The sequence below is a fragment of the Phallusia mammillata genome, chromosome 8 (genome assembly GCF_965637545.1).
Source record: "Phallusia mammillata chromosome 8, kaPhaMamm4.hap1.1, whole genome shotgun sequence".
NCBI classification, from domain to species: domain Eukaryota; kingdom Metazoa; phylum Chordata; class Ascidiacea; order Phlebobranchia; family Ascidiidae; genus Phallusia; species Phallusia mammillata.
The window spans coordinates 4,412,051-4,431,009 of record NC_137259.1 but is presented as its reverse complement, the minus strand read 5'-3'; the positions used below and the strand labels follow the sequence as shown (position 1 = coordinate 4,431,009).

Below are 18,959 nucleotides of genomic sequence, written 5' to 3'. Positions count from 1 at the left end.
GAGCAAACAGTGAGTTTTAACTTAAAGACTGAAAAGTCAAAAATGTTCATCGATAAGTTAAAATAGGCAGGGAAAAGGGTAGACAATTCGGAGGATTCGAATCTCAACATATAAAAAACTTTTTTTCCGGAAAATAAACTCGAAACCGTGTTTCAAATGGCTCGTTCATGGTTTATGATATTTTGAGCAAAATACTTCACCGACCATGACGTATAAGCAATTTGGAAAGCAATGTCGTACCATATTTAAGTATTCTTTTCAACATCAAGGTATTACAAACACTTGACTCATTTCTTGAGAGCATTCTTCACAGTTTTGTGATTTTATTAGCCTCAATTCAAATCCAACAAAAATGATAATAATAACAAAAATAATATTAAACAAAAAATGCATTATTCTACTACAACTCGATTTTGTTCGCTTTCTAAGTGGTATTCAAGTTTCGTTTTTTTCACAGCCAATGACGTCACGCTTTTAGCAAGGTTTTCGACATCATCAATATGGGAATTTTCCTCGGAAAGTTTTTCATTAAGTTTTCGGCATTTTTCGGCTGCATCGGCACAGCCGACAACCTACACAAATAGAATATCTTGGGTTACAAAACTAAACAGCAAAGATAGAGATTTAGTGCTAATTTAATTTTTTTTTACGATTTAAAAATCAACCAATGGTATAGTTGTGGATAATGTTTCTTATGTTAAATGCCTGTTGTACAATCACAAACCTTTTTCGGCTTTTGTTCTTTTTTCGCGACTTGAGACAAAACATAAAAATCGTAGTCCGATTCTGCTATCCTAATTCTCTAAAAGCAGCTGAACCAATGTGGACTTTCAGGTTAAACTTACGAGAAATCTCTTTGTGACGATTGAGAACCATTTCAAGTTGCTTTTCATCAGGGACAACAACTCCATTCAATGGTAAACCGTGGCGAGTCGCATCAACATTCATTGCTTAACTCCGTGTATTTTATCTGCAAAAAGCAGCACGTACACTAACGTAATACAGCGGGTACATTTCAAACTAGTGATGCACCGAACACAAAAAGGTTCGAGCCGAATCAACAATTCCCTTTCTGATTGATGCTCCCAACTAAATCTTTTGTTGTTGATGCAGGTAACCTCGCTAATGACACTCCAAAATCACTTCCACAATGTGTAAGATCCAACAAACTTCTAATATTTTGCAGACAACGTGGCTCTTATTTTTGATGCATGGTGCAACAATTAGTCAATTATGTTATGTTTCACATTGGCGATAATGGAAGTATTGGTATTCATGCAATCAAAAGTTCGGTTTCGGCCGAACATTCAAAAACGTTCGGGCCGAAACCGAAACATTGGACAACGGCATATTCAGCCGAAATGTTTCCCCGACCTTGTGAATACAACACAATTTAACAACGGTGTAAGGAAATATTTAGACGTGAATTGCAACTAAAATGCAAGCAAAGTAATTTTCCATGTCAAAAAGCAGAGGCCATCTGATCAAGGCGAAAGAACTGTGGTAATGTTATAAATCAGTCATATAATAGCTGATGACTTCTCACTTGTAATGAATAGCAATTTGGGTTTATGGTAAGAATGATTGCTAAGTCAGCACCATAAACGCCTATGCTCCGTTGCGCCACTTACCAAACCGGGCGCCAGCCAAATTCCAGTGTTAGTAGTTCTACCGTTTATGTCAGCCTAACTAGATCGTACATACGAAATGCATTTGTTTACGCGAAATACATCGATCACGCAGGGATTTTTTAAAATATCATTCTTTTAGTTCAACAGCTATAGGTTTTTCTGACCAGGTGAAACATTTGAAACATTAATAAAGCCCAATTAAGCCATACGTCTTGCTGGATGTTGAGCCTGACGTGATATATTACAGCATGATTTGTCATTTTGGCGTGGTAACTGCAACTTTGCCTACTTGTGAATTAGATATAGTCGTTGCTTTTGCAGTTTCTGGATCCAGCTTTTGCCAGAGGACCACGAACAGAGTGTATGTCGGGTACTCATCGGAGTAAATACAACGAAGAACTGCTTTTTGCCCTTTAAGAACTTCCTCCTCCGAAGCTGTGTGGACTTGTAGGGACAAGGTTTCTGCAATTTTTTGCAACCGTTTTAGTTTATACGCCACAGACTTTTTTAAACCGTCTGCTAATTATTAAATAAACCGTCTGCTAATTCTGCTAATTTTTGCATCAGCATCTTTATCGACCTTACCTCTCAAACACAAGATTCCCAGTGCAATATTTAAGAAAAACACAACCATCTTGGCCAAACCACGGCATGAAGGATATACTTGTTAAACGTGCAAAACAAATTATCCCAAAACATCAGGTCAAACATCTACAGAGTTTACAACGCTTGCTAAAACCTTTATTCTAAACATCCTTGATGGTAAAAGTAGCCTGCATAAAATTGGGTTGCTTATTTTCCTGTTTTAAATAAGAAAATCCTGTTTTATACAAACTTAAGTCCAGTGGTTCCCAACCTTCCATGGACCGTGGCCCCCTAAAAGTGTCATTTTTGCCTCGTGGCCCCCTTCATGTAACCTTGTAAGTCCTGTGGCCCCCTTAAAATGTAAATGGCAAACTCGTGTGGAAATTGGATACTAATATCGGCTTTAAACGCAGGTCGAATAGAGTAAATAAGGGTCACCATTCGTAAAAAGCCTCAATATAGACAAATCGTATGCAAAATAGTTGATTAAATTAGGGAATTTTTAGTGGGTGTTTCTGGTAAATCTACACCTGTGGCCCCCCTGAACACAGCTCGTGGCCCCCTGGGGGGCCATGGGCCCTGGTTGGGAACCACTGCTTTAGACTGTCACGGCATCTATTTACTGAATAAATTCCTTTGACTATAGGTAGTAAAACCGGTTTTAAATTTCTCAAAAACTGTGTTATAGTTCAATTTTTAATACACAACTGAACAGCACAAGAACAAAAGATTATGAAAATCCAACATACGCCATTTTCGTAAGAAGGCGGTTAAAGGATTTACTCTCGTCCACACAAAAGCCATCGTCTTATGCATAGTTTTTTTTTTAAAAGTCCATGAATAAAGATCGATTAAGTGCTGTGGCGTGCAAAATACGCTTACTAGCATGTAAGCACATCCATAGTTCATAACTGGCTGTTTGAGTAAAATAAGTTTAACCCTTAGCTTTGGAAGTTTGGGCAGACGTTGTCTTTTTTGTTGTTGCAGGTTTAGCTTTGGTAGACGCTTTTCCTTTAGTGGCTTTGGTCGAAGCTTTTTTCTTGGCTGTCGCTTTCTTGGCTCCATCTGTCGTGGCTTTAGCTTTTTTCTTTGGCTTTTCGTTGTTACGTGAGGTGGTTTTGGCTGAGTGGAGTATGAATTTAAATAAGTTTTAATTGCAAAGCACAATATTGAAAAACTTTTTTCAATGAGTAAAACCTGATTTTCCTTTTGAATCTTTAGCTTTTTTTGCAGTGACTTTCTGAAAGTAACAAAATAGCACATTTTTTGAACACAGAGAAAATTACGTCAAAGCAATTGATGAATTGCTGAAAACCCTACCTTTTCACCTTCATCTACTTTCTTCTTGACGGTGGGGCGCTTCTTAGTTAGCTTGGTGACTTGAGGCGACATTGCCAGTGACTTTCGAGCCTTTTTAATTTTGTCCTGAGCAAGCTTGATTCAAAACAAAAAACACGGTTTTTACTGCGAAAATAAATAAATAAACAAAAACTTTTTACCAAAGTCATATTTGAAGAGCAATTTTTCTTGTTTGTATAGCCCAGTGGTTCCCAACCAGGGCCCTTGGCCCCCCAGGGGGGCCACGAGCTGTGTTCCGGGGGGGCCACGGGTGTAGATTCACAAGAAACACCCACTCAAAGCCATTTTCTTTTTAACTTTATTCCCTACTTGAATCGACTATTTCACATACTATTTGTTTATATTGAGGTTTTTCACGATTGCGGATTCTTGGTTACTCTATTTGATCTGTTTAAAGCCGAAATTAGTACCGAATTCCAACACGAGATTGCCTTTTACATTTTTCAAGGGGGCCACAGGACCTTCAGGGTTACTTACAGGGGGCCACCAGGCCAAAAAGTGACTTTTAGGGGGCCACGGTCCTCCAAAGGTTGGGAACCACTGGTATAGCCTATGGTATACCATCCCCGTTTTTCCCCCTTCGGGCGTAGCCTACTCTCAAGTTGGTTACCATTGATTTATACTTAGGAAAGGCAACATTGCGATTTGTGGCTTCAACAATAATTTGTCGAAAGGTTTGGATAAAAAGCTTTTTTTCTTGGAATATTTGCTTTTTAGTCATAATTTTCTAAACAAACGTGCAACATCCAAAGCTTTTGCTTACCCGCACAGAATAGGATTTATCCTTTAGGCTTATTAGGTTACTGCCGTCTACTTTGGGGGCTTTTGTTTTTGATGTCGTTTTTTTCTCATCTTTTGGGGTTTTTGCCTTCAACGTAAGTTTTTTCTTTTTTTCCTGTTCCTTCACCCACTGCGAGTTTATTTTGAATCTTCCGTTCAAACCTGTAGTGGAACATAAACTTTACCAACAGCTTTTTGCTGTCTGTCATTAAAACTGAATACAGTTTTTATGGTAAAAACTGAATACAAATTTATTAAATCAAACGATAATTAATTTCTTTTCAAAAAATGATTTGTATCTTTTTTACTTGTGAATACCTGTTGCTTCTTTAACACCTTTTTTCGGTTTGGGTCGAATTAACATTCCACTTGCCAACCCCTTCTCCAGGTTAGTTCTCAAGTTTCGCTTCATATTGGCCTACAATACAACGACTTAATATACATAAACATCATAAAAAATGTAATAGTCATATACCCACGTCGTCATTGATGCAGTGGTTGGCCATAATATACATCTTGATGCTTCGAGCGGTGGCGCCCTTTTTGTCGGCTATGCTCGTAATGGCGCTAGAGATCATTTGCAAGTATGTTGGATGTTTAGCTTTTTTCTCGTGTACCTCGGTATTTGCTGGTTTTTCCGCAGCCGAATTTTCTTCTTCGTCTTTGGAACTGCTGCTGTAAAGATAAAAGCTGAGTCAAATAGTTGTAAGTATTGGACAAGCTGATATAGGTCTACACCTTCCATAGGTCCACTAAAAATATTTAATTAGCTCTTTGGCTTATTTCCAACAAATCGTTGGCCGTTTGGCAAATCGTTTCGGCGTAATGTACCGTTTTGGGGAAGTTTTAGTTTTCAAACTATTTTTTGGTAAGTTATAATGCCTACATTTTTACGAGTGAGCAATAACAACGGTATAGATCACCATAACCACTTTTCCAACCAAATAGGGAACAGGTTGTCTACAAAACGTAGTGTGTTCTGTGTAGCTGTTTGTTTTACAACGGTATCAACTTTACACAAACAACTTAAGATTTGTTTCAAAACATCCCTAAGGAGAAGTCTTTTAGGTCAGCCAGAGCCGGCTGAATATTTGGCTTCTTTCGGACCTTTTGGGGCGGAATCGGTGCATTAGGAAATCATGACACACTTTGGTCATTATGTGCAATACCTATCAGCGTCTATATGGACATAAAACACATTTCCTGGCTTTGGAATAGGCTACCTAAGCCTGGTAGTTTTTATGTCCGCACAAAAAGATCTACAATGTACGAAAAAAAGATTAAACAAAGAAAATATTTAAAATTTGAGTACAGCTTCATAAAAGCGCAGATACGTTACTTTGTACCACCTGAAACTTTTCAACAAATTCCTTGCGATGCTAAAATATTCTACTTCAGACGCATCATCTTCACTGGCATCAGAATTTGTAAAAGTTTTATTCATATTCCTCGAAATTTGAAATTCATCAATAATTGCAAACTTACAAGACTAAAAAGTGTTGTTACAAGACTAAAATCGTGGAACTTTAACAAATACAGCACCCTATAGTGCAAACCTTCCCCTAATTATTTCTGACAAAGGCGTTTTTCATTTGCTGCCCCGCTTCTGTTCCAAACGGCGCTTTAAAAAACGCCGGTAAACGCGACAAGACTAATTGCGACCTGCAAGGCGCTTTCTTGAACGGTTGCGTTCGAAAACAGTTTCGCTACATATTTATTTTCCCTTCAACATTTGATCTTGAATTCATGCTTTATGTAAAAAGAAAATAAATATACAACTTTAAACACATAAATAATTATTGACACACAATACCTAAACAACAAATATGTGCTGGTAATTTAAGGTTATAATTATATGCTTTATTACCAAGTTAATGCAAAATATATTTTGTCGATGATTTAGGTGAGGGGTCTATAAACTGTGATCTCTGATAGTATTTTATCGTTTTACCAAAACGTATCGTACTTTTTGTGACATTCATTAGTTTGTCATACAAGGCATTAAAGTGTGCAAAGACCCGGTGGTTAAGACATTCATTAAAAATCGTTACTCCTTACACCCACAACCACACGTAGGATTATTTGTCTCACAGGATTATAGCACGTATAAATGATCCAAAGACAGTTGGTTATTTGTTACCTTCCTACACAGCTCACATTATTTGGGCCTTAGCATAGACTTGTGTGTCTGATACTATCTATGAATGTTGCATGCAGGTTGCTTGATGTTTTGGCCCAGAGAAAAGAGCCCACAGGACTAAAAGTTCGATACGTTTTGTTAAATGGCGAGAAACCCCACGTGACTTTCGTTTGATAAGTGGATATGTTGTTCAGGTGAGACCTTTCGTCGAACCCTCTTTATTAAGGGCGGGCATAATGCTTTACTAAATGGCTAAACATTAAAAAAAAGTTAAATCTATGTGCCATTTAAGTTTTCAAATGCTGGTTGGGTTTGTTTTAATGTTCCTTTTTAGTTGGTATGGTTCCGTTATTTTCCCCTGCCATATGCGTGCATTTTATTGGTCGATTTTGTTTGAAACTTAAAATTAACGTTACAACTGCATTACAAATCGAGTTTAAACTACCTAAAACGCCACTCAAACTTCAAATAAGCAAAAAAAAAAAAAACGAAACAAAAAACAGTTGATTGCGTTACTGCTTCCACAGGACGATATCGTGATGGGGACTTTGACAGTGAAAGAAAATCTCGCATTTTCAGCCAATTTGCGACTTCCACCTGAACAGTACAACGCCAAGCAACGCCAGAAAAGGGTTAAAGATGTCGTGGAAAAGCTGGGACTTCAAGCCTGTGCCGATACATTGGTATAAGAGTAACTCTTTAACTTGCAATGCATGGTCAGCCAACCGTATCTATTTTAACCATAGCATGATTGCAAAATATGTTTCGCTTAGTTGCAAACACCTTGACATGATGTTGGTTTCTTTCAAGACAATGACAGTGCAACCGTTTCACTGACGTTTATTGCACCTGTTTCGCAAGTTTCAACGACCTGTCTGCACTCACTTGCGACGTTGTTCATCATGAATGTTTTAAACGCTCGACGGCGTGAAACCATTATCTGACACTAGTACCTTTATTTTGCTTAGACAACTGGGTTATGTGGTGATATGTCACTAATGCATTTCGTTATGTGTGGCACATGTCCATACTCGTTTCGCAAACGACTGTTTGTATCTGACTCACAAATCGAGTGGCTCAGTTCCAAACTCTAACCGACACTTTTTGTCATCTATCACTTAAACAGTACAAACATTTATTGGCGTAATTACGAATTGGACGTACGATTGGACAAGCCGAAATGTAAAGATTTAACGTCCTGACATAGCATTTTTTTGTTTTGAATTGAGTCGAGTTGCTTAAAAATATGACTCAAGTTCAATCGAGTCCCTCGTAAACGATACTCGCCACGTGATGCCCGCCCGCTCCAGTGCGACACCAAGCGACGTAAAAACAGGTTCGGATGCGGTAAGAAGCCGTGTGTCGCACGAGAGATGACAGCGGAACGCGATTATGCTACGTCAGCGATGACGTGTTGCGCAAGCGGCGCTGGCGGTAAATCATGTGATTTCTATGACCATATACAGCCTTTGGAGAACGCAAACCATCCATGGTTTATGCTCTGCGATCAGGAAGGTAACCCCTTAATTGACGAACAGAGTTTAGGAGCGACTTTCGTGGAGACAGATCAGATTGGTCGGATCAAGCACATCCACCACCACCATGTGGCGCCAGAGTGCAAGTGCGCCTGTCACAAACCGCTCGGCAGGCAGTCGGTCGCCAAACACAGCTCGAAACATCACTCGCGCGACCAGCCCAAAGAACGAAACTTTCGTATGACGCCGCCCACGAACCGATCGTGACGTCACTGAACACCCTTCATTCTCAAACCTTATATTTATTCAGGACATATAGGCGTTTCATCATCTTTTATCACAAGTTTTACTTTGGCTTTTGTAATAAACGAGTCAAAGGTGGGATGTTGTCTCGATGAACAATGTGATTTTTTTCTGTATTGACAAGGTGTTTTAATTGGTTTTTACTAAAACTGTCCACCTTGCTGCGTCGACACTGCGATTTCAGCGCAAATTCTCTGTGTATTTTCACTTCGTTCGTTTTGTTTGCAATAAACCAGGGGTGGGGAACCTTTTGTTTGTAAAGGCCACCAAACGGTTTATCGGCACTTGTTTAGGCCGCACAGACTAGTTTCCAGGCCAAGGTGAGCGGTGTTCGAACTTTTTGACGTACAAAATGCTCGTTTTGCTATTCCCTAGTAGAGTTATTGGACTAATGGTCCACGCTAAATAAAATTTCTCCCTACATTTTAATCTTTACTACAACATTCAGGATTAATTTAACCTAGAAACTCGCTTGTTTACAAATATCAATGATTAAGAGCAGCTTGTGACATCACAGACGAGTTTAAGACATTCGATTATTTAAAAACAATTGTTCTTCTGCAACACAAGTAAGATTGCAGAACTTTGGGCTCTTGGCAGACCTACGGAAATCGCTTTGTGTACCACTACGGGAAAATTTGGCTGTAGATTGAACACCGCTGCCCTAGAACTAATCAAGTAGTAATGCGGAATAAAGGCCAAAAATACGTTTCTGTCTATTTTTCAGTGCAGTCCGTAATATCAACATCCTAAAATGTATGTTTTGACTGCATTTAATAAAGAAAAAAATACGGACAAAAACAATATGTGTGCCCTTCAGGGAAAGGGACCCATAATAATAATAAACAAAAAATACATTAATCTAATTTAACTGGGTTTTCTTCGCTCTCAAGTTGCAATTCAAGTGTTGTATTTTTGACAGCCAATGACGTCACGCTTTTCGCAAGTTCTTCTACGTCATTCAATTGGGAATTCTCCTCAGAAACTGTTTCATCAAGTTTTCGGAATTTTTCGGCGGCATCAGCACAGACGTCAACCTACACAAATAGAATATCTTGGTTTACAAAACTAAACAACACATGGTAAAAAGATAAGTTTGTGCTAACGTTAAAAAAAATTCTCTGATTTAGTAGTAAATAATGTTTTTCACGTTAAATGTACAGTTAAAAACCCTTTTCGGCTGTTAGGCTTTTTTCGCTACTTGGTGGATGAAACATAAAAATCGTAGTCCGATTCTGCTATCCTAATTCTCTGAAAGCAGTTGAACGGGTGTACATGTGTACTTTAGAGGTTAAACTTACGTGAGTGTATATTAGCGTTGAAAGTTCGCCGAGAATCTCTTTGTGACGATTAAGAACCTTGTCAAGTTTCTTTTCATCAGGGACAACGACTCCATTCAACGGTAAACCGTGGCGAGTCGCATCAATATTTATCGCTAGTTCCTTGTATTTGTCTGCAAAAAAGCTGCACGTACACTAACGTAATACAGCGGGTACATTTCAAACGCACAGAGCTACTATCACCATACCTCAGGGCACACCCACATTTAGCGGAATTGCGATAGGTGGTGCAAAGAGCTGAATTATTAATTTCGCAGCCAAAGAGGTTTAGGGTAAGGAAATTAGTTTTTAAAAAAAATACATTAGGAACTACGTTTTAAAGTTATTTTTTTATTTTTAATTGAAATACCTTACCCCACCGTAATAGCCCTAACCATTACCATTTTCGGAAATATACAGTTTAAAATAAGTGTAAGTGCTCTTTGCGCCACCTATCGAACTTTAGCCAAATGTGAGTCTGCCATGAGGTATGGTGTTAGTTGATTTTTCGTTACTAGGCTGCATAGCAACAATACATTATGTGGACTGGATAAAAAGATGCGGGTGCTATTGGCCAGTTTCATCCCTAGGTGGTAAAATCCGATTAAGGCAAAATAACTGAGCTCCTGTACGTTAGACCTAATGGAGCAATGGTTTATAACCAGGGGGGGGGTGAGTCCAAATGTAAATAAACAAAAAGATGAGACCTTATAGGTCGAAACAGTGTGCACTGTCTGCAGCTTATCATTAATTGGCTCTATACATTGATACTGTGACACTGAGCCGACTTCACTGTGGTTCCCAAGCAGTTGCTTGGCCATTGTGAGCCAGTTTCATCTGTGCTGTATGTCCAGTTGTGGCATCGCACAGACTAGGTGATGCATGGGGTTGTACCCTGTGCTCCCAACAAACTGGAGTGCCGTTGAATGGCTACACTAGCCAATGCGGCTGATCTCTCGTCACCAGCTGCACTGATGAGACCTTATAGGTCGAAACAGTGTGCACTGTCTGCAGCTTAAAATTAATTAGTATGTGCAAGTGGAGTGCAATGTTTGTGAGCAAACAACAAACTAGTTGTAAAAAGGAACACAATGTTATGACGCAATACCTATAATGACATATAACACATTTTAAATAGTGACATACAGATAAAGTATTAACTTTATCTGTTTACAACACAGGCTGGAGAGACTTCTGGTAGTCCCATTGGTGTCAGTGTTCCGAACTTTGCATACATTTTCCACTAAAGGAAAATAGTTGTTTCGGACAAACATTTTAGGGGCGTGGACAACAAAAGCCTAACTGCTGTATTAGAGCCTTTTTTAATTTACAGCCAAAGTACCTGCAGTAACAGATAATTTGTTTATTGCTGGACCAAGAACACTGATTTGTGCATCCAGGAGCCTATTTAGCTCCTCTTGGTGTTCCAAAGTCAAAACTTCTTCTTCCAAGTCAGCTACTTCTTTATGCAACTGAGCATTTGCAGTACAAAGCAGTGAAATGTCAGCCAATGCCTGCAATATTAAATGTGTTTTTATTGTCACCCGTTAGTAGTTAACCGGCTATCATAAGAGCACAATATCACCACAATACAGTGAATTATGAAAAGACCAATATATTTCACAATTGTAAACAATTATTCTAAATTTTTTGGGGGGTGCTAAATTTTAATAAGGAAAAATCTAGACATCCAATAAAACTGGTGTGTGGTCACAACATGTTTACATTTACAAGTGGACCTTCATATAGACCAGTGGTTCCCAACTTTTATCAACGAATCACTTATATACTTAACAACTAGAAGGGTGGCTTAGCACATATTGCCATTGCACATATACTATGACCTATTTCGTAATGGGTCCCATATCAGCCACTGTATTTTATACCTTTAGTTGTTTCTGCAAGCAGAAACTCATGGGTCCCCCACATAGGCGTCGATTTTTTAATTATTTGCAAAATTTTAGGGGAGACCTTTCCATGTTTTGGAAACATCCATCAGCCGTTAAAACCCACAATCTTAGGAACACAAAGCAGTTGCGTTAACTGCTCCGTTGCCCTGGCGACCGCACGATCTAAGTTATGACCGTTATTAGGTAAACGTTTTACACTGCAGGGCCGGATAACTTTAATAATGATTCGCGCGAGCCGCATAGTTAACATGTTCTAGCGCCGTCTTTCCAAACTTAGTCCGCGATGTGATTTTCATAGGGTGGCAAAAATATGGTCCTTCTGCAATCCCATTTAAAATCTGGTGATCCGACTGTTAAATTGTATAGTTAGTATCAACTAACGAGCAATGCTTGTATATTACGTCACAAGTAACAAAAGAATGCAATCGTTCGCGCACAATTAACACTTGTATTCTCGTCTGTGACGTAACAAACTGGCTGTGGTCTATTTTGGGCGTTGTATTCCTATAAATCCAAAAACATGTGGGCCGTAGTTTGATGACCCCTGGGTTAAACAAACGAAATAAAGTTTGCATATATAGCAAACTTTCGCACAGTCAGATCGTAAAGTTGCCACAGGATTTAAGTATACATTGTTCAAGATTGTATGTGACGATTTTTAAACAACTCAACATTAAACTGACAACGTCTTATTCGAGGGTTGCTCGCGTTTTGGCTGCAAAAATGCCTATATATTAGCTTGACTAATCATTCCTGCAGTTAACATAAAGCAAATATAAGGTACTTGAACAACCAGCCTGTACTGGGAATAAAACAATTAACAATCACATAACAATGTCGATTGTTACTGGAACCATTGTTACGTTGCGTAACAAACCACGAGACACTTGCGTTTGTCATTGATTGTGACCTTCAATCTTACAAACAGTCGTTTTTAACTATATTGACGTGTATGTGGTCTTTCTGGCAATACTTTATTTTAAACAAAAACAGGGGAGACAATACATATGTTGTCACCCCTGTTTTTTCAGGAGGGGAGACATGTCACCCCGGTCACCCCTAAATCGACGCCTATGGTCCCCCACACATGCAAAGTTGTAAATAGTGAATTTTTTGAAATAACTATAATAAATTTTGGTGCTATGAGTTTAAACAGGACGAAAAAAAGTCTGCAGAAATAATCATGCTGTGTGAGATAGAAACTACACAAGTCACATTTAATTCGGCAATTGTTTGCAAAATTTACCTATTTTAGGGATTAGTGGGGCTACATGGTAAAACTCAACAATCAACACCTCAAAATGGCATATTCTACGAAGTGTCAAAATTTTATGAAATTCAGACATTGTTTAAAAAGTTAACCCTTTCAGGGGGCTAATGGGGTAACTGATGGGACTGCATGGCAAAAGTGACAATTGACATCTAAAGATGACTTTTGCACAAACTGGCAAAATTTCAACCAACTCGGCCAATGTTTACAAATTACACCCATTTTAGTGGTTAATGGGGTAAAGGTGGGTCTTACAGGGTAAAACACATCAATGAATAATGTACTCAAAACTGTCTAACTTCCATATATAGTTCTGACATTGTTTAAAAGTTCACCCATTTTAGGGGGCTACAGGGTGAATGAATAAACTGTCCAAATTTCATCCAATTCCTGCATTGTTTCACAAATTTACCCATTTTAGGGGACTAGTAGGGTAAATATTGGGGTCACAGAGTGAAACATAACTATCGTCAGCTTATTATAGCAAAATGAACAAACTGTCCAAATTTCATTCAATTCGGGGGGCTAACGGGGTAAACACAACAATTGACACCTATAAATGACAAATCTCACAAGCTGTCCAAATTTCACTTAATTCTGACACCGTTTAAAAAAACTCACCCATTTTAGGGGGTTAGAGGGGGTAACTGATGGGTTTTAACACCCAAAATTATAAAATATGAAACCACAATGAACTAATCGACAGTCATGTAAAATTTTATCCAAATCTGACAATGTTTAAAATTCTGACCACTAGGGGTGTTATTAGCAACATTCCTTAACGCTTCTGATGTCATAAGACTGTTAATACCCCCTCTGACTGGCATATCCAAAACGCCTACCAAGTAATGCACAAACACATGTACCATATGTTCTGTTGCCTATATTATACCGTTACACCACAGAAATCTTTCGTTTGTGGTGCGCAGCAACACACAAAAACGTTTTACATTTTGGGGTCTAGCGGGGTAAATACTGGGGTTATTAAGTCAAACGAAGCAGATGGCACATCTACATAACTATATCTACCATCTGTGAAAGTTTCATCCAAATCCACCAAAGATTTCATGCCAAAAGTGCATGGACAAACTTCGGTGGAAAAAAGAAAAAAAACAAGAAAAAAAAAGAAAAAAAAAAGGAAAAAAGAAAAAAACAGAGTGAAATCAAGATGTGTCCCCTTCAGGGAAGGGGACCCATAATTAAAAACAAATTCATTACTCCTCAATAGACTATATAGTAGATGCTAAACCATAAAACGGACATTTAAAATTGGGTCTTTTGTCAACTTTAAAGGTTATATTTCCATAACGGAAGTGTCTATTTACTATACACATGTACTAATTAACTAAATCCCCGCCCACTCAGGTTTAAAATTACTCCTGGGTTGGCAACCACTGATATAGAGAATTGTGTGCTTGCACAAACATGTGAAAAATCAAACGATACATTGGTTGTCACCACTAATATAATCACATTAGTTTTATGCACAGTCAACTTACTTTTCTTGTTTTTTTACTGCGAGTTTGCTTCAATGTACTTTCGAGGTGACATATCCGTAAGTATTCGCAATGTGCCAGATCCAAGTCGAGCTGAGTTACTCTGTCATCATCATCATTTTTCGATTTTGACGACCCACGTTCAGGTGACGGAGCTTTCTCTTCTGAAACATGTACAGTACTGTTTTCAGCAAAAATAAAATTACTCATCAGCTCTGAAAGTTACTTTAAAGTATAAAAACCAAATAATTCGGATAAGTGGAACCGTAGTACTGATAAATTTGGGTATTTATGCAAAAATTAGTTCTATTTATTTACTATCATTTTTACTACCAAATGATTTGACTAGGTTTGAGAACTACGATCCCTATACAATGTAAAGATTCTGGTTCAGCAAATATCTAACTTAAAAGCTTTTTAACTGATAATACTACAGTTTGGGTTTCATGGTGTAGCAAAACAAAATTTGTGACTAATCAGAATATTTTCTCAACTGGTAAAATGCGCTACAGTTGCGGAAAATCAATGCAATTCCTCAAAGAAAATAGGTTACCTGCACTGATTAATAGGCTACAAATATTTTAAACAAACAATAAACTGGGTAAATGCATACCCAATTTGCCAAGCTTTTTTATGCATATAACTGGATGATGATTTTATTCAGAGACATTTCTTGAGATATGGTTATGACTTTCATTATTAACGAGATTTGGTTGTATGTATCTTAAAAAAAAAACAATTACCGTTTGGTTTGTATGGAGCAATCTGGGACATATCAGAATCAAAAAACGTCTTGAATCCTGCACTTGGTGTTGAAGCTTTTGTCATTATTTTTTCCTGTCTTGTTTTGCTTTTGGGAGTAGCATGGTGAAGAGGCTTGGTGGCCCTTAGGTTATACATGGTAATTAGGTTAGTGGTCAACCTTTAAAAAGCCTAAAATCAACATTAAATAATAAATTTCTGTCATGTGAACTTTGTTTCAGTAACATTAGTCATGCATTTAAATCGCAGCTTGATAAAAGATAAATTACAATCATTAATGCAAGGCCTCTGACAGTATTAATTTGTGCCCATTGTAGCAGATTATTATGCGATTTCTCTATAAATACTGATGTGCTAATGTGGTTCCAAACCTTTATAGACAAATTCCTCACTTCACCATTCAAAACATTCTTATTTCTGCCTAGACTATGTAGTAAATGCTGGCACCTAAACTCTGCGAAAATCATTAAAATTGGGTCTGTTACCAACTTCACAGTTAATATTCCTAGAGTACAAATGTCTATGTACAAACCACACACACAAAAGTAAATTTTTTCCATTAAGAATTAAAATTCTTCTCTTAGGAGGAACTCCTCACCGGTCGTGAACCACTATGCTAATAAATACCTAGGTTTGTGAGAAGTGATCGAGGTTGAAGAACGTAGTGTTGTGGATGCATTGGAATTGTTATGAGCCAAGTTAAATGATTTAGCAGCAGCTTTGTATCGTGATGGAACAATTTTTACCATTGGCTTTTTTCGCTTTTCAACAGGGTTTTTGTTTGTAGGAGCTGTAACAAAGGATTACAAAATAAGTCACTCACCCAATTCAATTATGCTCCAATATACACAACACTCTCATTATGTTGCAAATATTCATAAGGTACACTTGTCCACACATAAATGAGTGGAGTTGGAGACAGAGTTGATCCGACTTTCAGCCAACTTTGTCAAAAAAACAAGTTAAAAAAAAACAAGTTAAGGACAATTTAAAGACTTTGTTTTTGCTCGGAGTCAAATGGATTCAGGGTCGAATATTTAAAATATATATACCTATTTCACATTGTATTACTAAGTTACTTGCTGGTTATTCACAAATTCTGCTTTGTTGCATTGGAATGTCAAACTGTAGTCTAATATTATCATGGAAATAATCCGAGAAATCACAAAATTTGACAAATTTGCAATTCCCCGGAATCAAATCAAATGGATTTTTATCACTACATTTATAACTAATTTACCTGAAACTTCTTTTGATAGGCCTTTAATAGGATGCTGTTTTATCAAAGGTTTGTGTGTCTTTTTCTCATGCCCGATTGTGTCCGGAAAAGGTTCCTTATCGAAGCTATCACTATTCACATGAACAGCTTTAGCAGTTGAAGACAAGTCAAACGGAGATCCGGCAATGTTGCCAGAGTTATAAATCCCGCTGTCGCCATGACAACTGTTGCCTGACTTATCTCCTGACGTTACAAATATAGTGGGGGGCACATCAATAGGAATTCGCTCCACTTTGATGGATGGAGAATTGGCAATATTTGACAGAACGACTTGAGGTGAATGACAAATAATTTTATGCTTCACATTAGGTTTACTGACTCCTTGAATGTGGTCAGCTGTAAAAAAACAAAAATACACGTTATTTTATGTTTTACATACATGGCTTTCGCCATTGTGTAAGAACAACTCAATCAAAGATAAAATCCTACATCAAATCAGAGTTTACACATTTGGAGATTTATACCACTAGTTACCATTCCAGTTTAAATCAATTCTTTACTGAAAAATTCAAACCATTTTTGTTCCTCCCCAATAGACTACATAGCATAGATGCAAAACCACACAAAGATCGTTTGAAATTGGGTCTTTTATAAACTTTACAGGTTATATTCCCAAAACTAAAGTGTCTATTTAAAACCACATGTACAAATTAAAGTAAATTCCCTACCATTAAGGAACCATAGATTTTTACCTTTGCACACCAGCCTATAGTTATTTGACCAATACATCCAGGTAAAATGTTTAAACTTTTTTCTTTTAGCTTTATCGGTTATTTTTTACTTACTTTTACTTGGGTTTGCTTGATTGGACATCCGTGATGGACTTTTTTTTATCTGTAAAATTAGTCACTTTGCAATGTGGGGTTGATTTAAAGGCCACTGGTTTGTGTGTCAACCACTCTTGTTATAAGTTATCCATTGAATGTTTTATGTTTAGACATAGACATGCATGTAGTCAAAAATAATTGGCGTGAGAAATTAAAACAACTCGTGGGCGCATGCATGCAGCTGCCATACTCTGAGTCTACAGACTTGACTTTTATCTGTAATTTGAATACTCAATAACAGGTATAGATCACACTTGTATACGTCAAGGAGCTAAAATTTAAAACGAGACTTACCGTCGTTGTTTGTGAAGATGACGGCGACGCCAAAGATCCTTGCATCAAATGTTTATTAGGAGGTTTAGAAAGTTTCTCAGCAACGGGGCGATAACCTGCTTTCTTGTTCATGGTTTTGCAACTTTTGTAAGTTCAACAAAGTGTGTTATTGTACAAATACATGCACACAAAATGACTGTTTTGTTGTTAATTCTTCGTAATGGCCGCGCAACTAACTTACTAACATTTACCAAACCTACACAAGTACAAATAAACGTAAAGGTTTTGAATTTTATAATTAGGGCCGAATGCAGAAACCTGGATTATCTCAAGTCGCGGCTTAGCGCCAATCGAGGCTCAGCCGATCCCCGGATCATAGGCCCGGCTCAGCGGTATGCAGAAACTCGGATCAAGCTCGGCTCAGCCAAGCCTTGGATTTGGTCTGTCACGCATCACTGACGCCAAATTTTCCGTTGTGACTCAGCTTTTGTTTTGGCGCGAATAGGTTTGGACGGCAAATTGCAACAGGAAAGTTGTCGCTAACAGTTTGGAGTGGACAGAAATGAGGCAGACGGCGGCAAAAAAAGTTTAGACAGTACCGTTTTTTTTGTAGGATTGTTCCTCAACTTTGACAAAAAGTAGTTGTATTCTCTTGAGAACTTTTTACTGGTATCAAGTTCATTGTAAATAGCTTTATTACTGATATCTGTCAGCTAACAGTTGTGTTTTTTTAGGCACTATAACTCATTTATGATTATAGAATTATGTCTTCAATAGAAGTTTGCAGCAAAAGGGCACGCCACAGCTTTGTTGATGCTGACAAAGAGTGGTTGGCAGCTTTGCTCACTGATCCGAAGTTCCACTTCAGTGACGTGATTGAATGCAAAGCTACCGACAAGGCTTCTGCACGGCGCAAGGAATTGGCTTGGCAGCAGGTCACGGAAGCTTATAATAGCTGTGTCCAAAACCCTTGTGACACTAGCCATTTAAAGCGACTGTGGAAAAACCAGAAAGCCAGAGCCAAGAAATTGCATGCCGACAACAGGCGAGAGATGTTCAAGACAGGTGGTGGGCAACCACTACTTGTTGAGGACCCTCTTGCCGAGTTGGTCACAGGTACAGTGAGAGCAGTTGTAAACTTATTTTTGTAGAAGTCAAGTTTAACAGGAGTGTTTTTTATGTGCAGCAGCCCTTCCAGCACAGGTGTTTCCTTTGGGAAACAACTTTGACTGTGACGCAGAGGCCACCCCCAAGGATGAGAGCAGTAAGGTTGTTGTTGAGTTAACAACTGCAGCGCCAGGCACATCAACAACTGTGTCTCAGCCACAGAGCAGCAATCTCCGCTCGATGCGCAAAAATGAAATGGCAACAAGGCAGCTATTGTTAGAAAGGGAGCTAGCTCTCAAAGACGAGCAGCTCAGTGAAGCAAAAGAAAGGCGAGCCTTAGTTGCACAAAAGTTGAAGGTGGCACAAATGAAAGAGGCTATTTGTGCTGAGCAATTAGCCGAAATAAAGGAGAGAAGGGCGCTGAATCGAGAAAGGAGTGCGCT

The 18,959-nt window shown here is 38.2% G+C and overlaps 2 protein-coding genes and 1 long non-coding RNA gene across 4 annotated transcripts; all 3 read right to left on the bottom strand.

The window, feature by feature from the left end:
- Nucleotides 1–303: 303 nt before the first annotated feature.
- LOC145205352 (uncharacterized) lies at nt 304–2,829 on the bottom strand. The gene is made up of 2 exons (XR_013853642.1): nt 846–2,829; nt 304–572 (listed from the first exon to the last, which is right to left on the bottom strand). It is a non-coding gene; the product is annotated as an uncharacterized LOC145205352 (long non-coding RNA).
- Nucleotides 2,830–2,893: 64 nt separating this feature from the next.
- On the bottom strand, nt 2,894–6,098 carry LOC145205351 (uncharacterized). 2 transcript variants are annotated; one of them, XM_080078046.1, is made up of 7 exons: nt 5,705–6,098; nt 4,835–5,027; nt 4,674–4,773; nt 4,339–4,517; nt 3,537–3,650; nt 3,414–3,456; nt 2,894–3,338 (listed from the first exon to the last, which is right to left on the bottom strand). In XM_080078046.1, the coding sequence occupies exons 1-7, from the start codon at nt 5,797–5,799 to the stop codon at nt 3,151–3,153; spliced, it is 912 nt and encodes a 303-aa protein (XP_079934172.1). In that variant the 5' UTR covers nt 5,800–6,098; the 3' UTR covers nt 2,894–3,150. The 2 variants fall into 2 exon arrangements, with proteins under 2 accessions (XP_079934172.1, XP_079934171.1); XM_080078045.1 differs by having other exon boundaries at nt 4,835–5,030; nt 5,705–6,097.
- Nucleotides 6,099–9,030: 2,932 nt separating this feature from the next.
- On the bottom strand, nt 9,031–17,672 carry LOC145204706 (uncharacterized). The gene is made up of 9 exons (XM_080077299.1): nt 17,431–17,672; nt 17,095–17,143; nt 16,271–16,645; nt 15,658–15,820; nt 15,012–15,154; nt 14,272–14,432; nt 10,935–11,106; nt 9,575–9,726; nt 9,031–9,310 (listed from the first exon to the last, which is right to left on the bottom strand). The coding sequence occupies exons 1-9, from the start codon at nt 17,539–17,541 to the stop codon at nt 9,131–9,133; spliced, it is 1,506 nt and encodes a 501-aa protein (XP_079933425.1). The 5' UTR covers nt 17,542–17,672; the 3' UTR covers nt 9,031–9,130.
- Between the last annotated feature and the right edge of the window lie 1,287 nt (nt 17,673–18,959).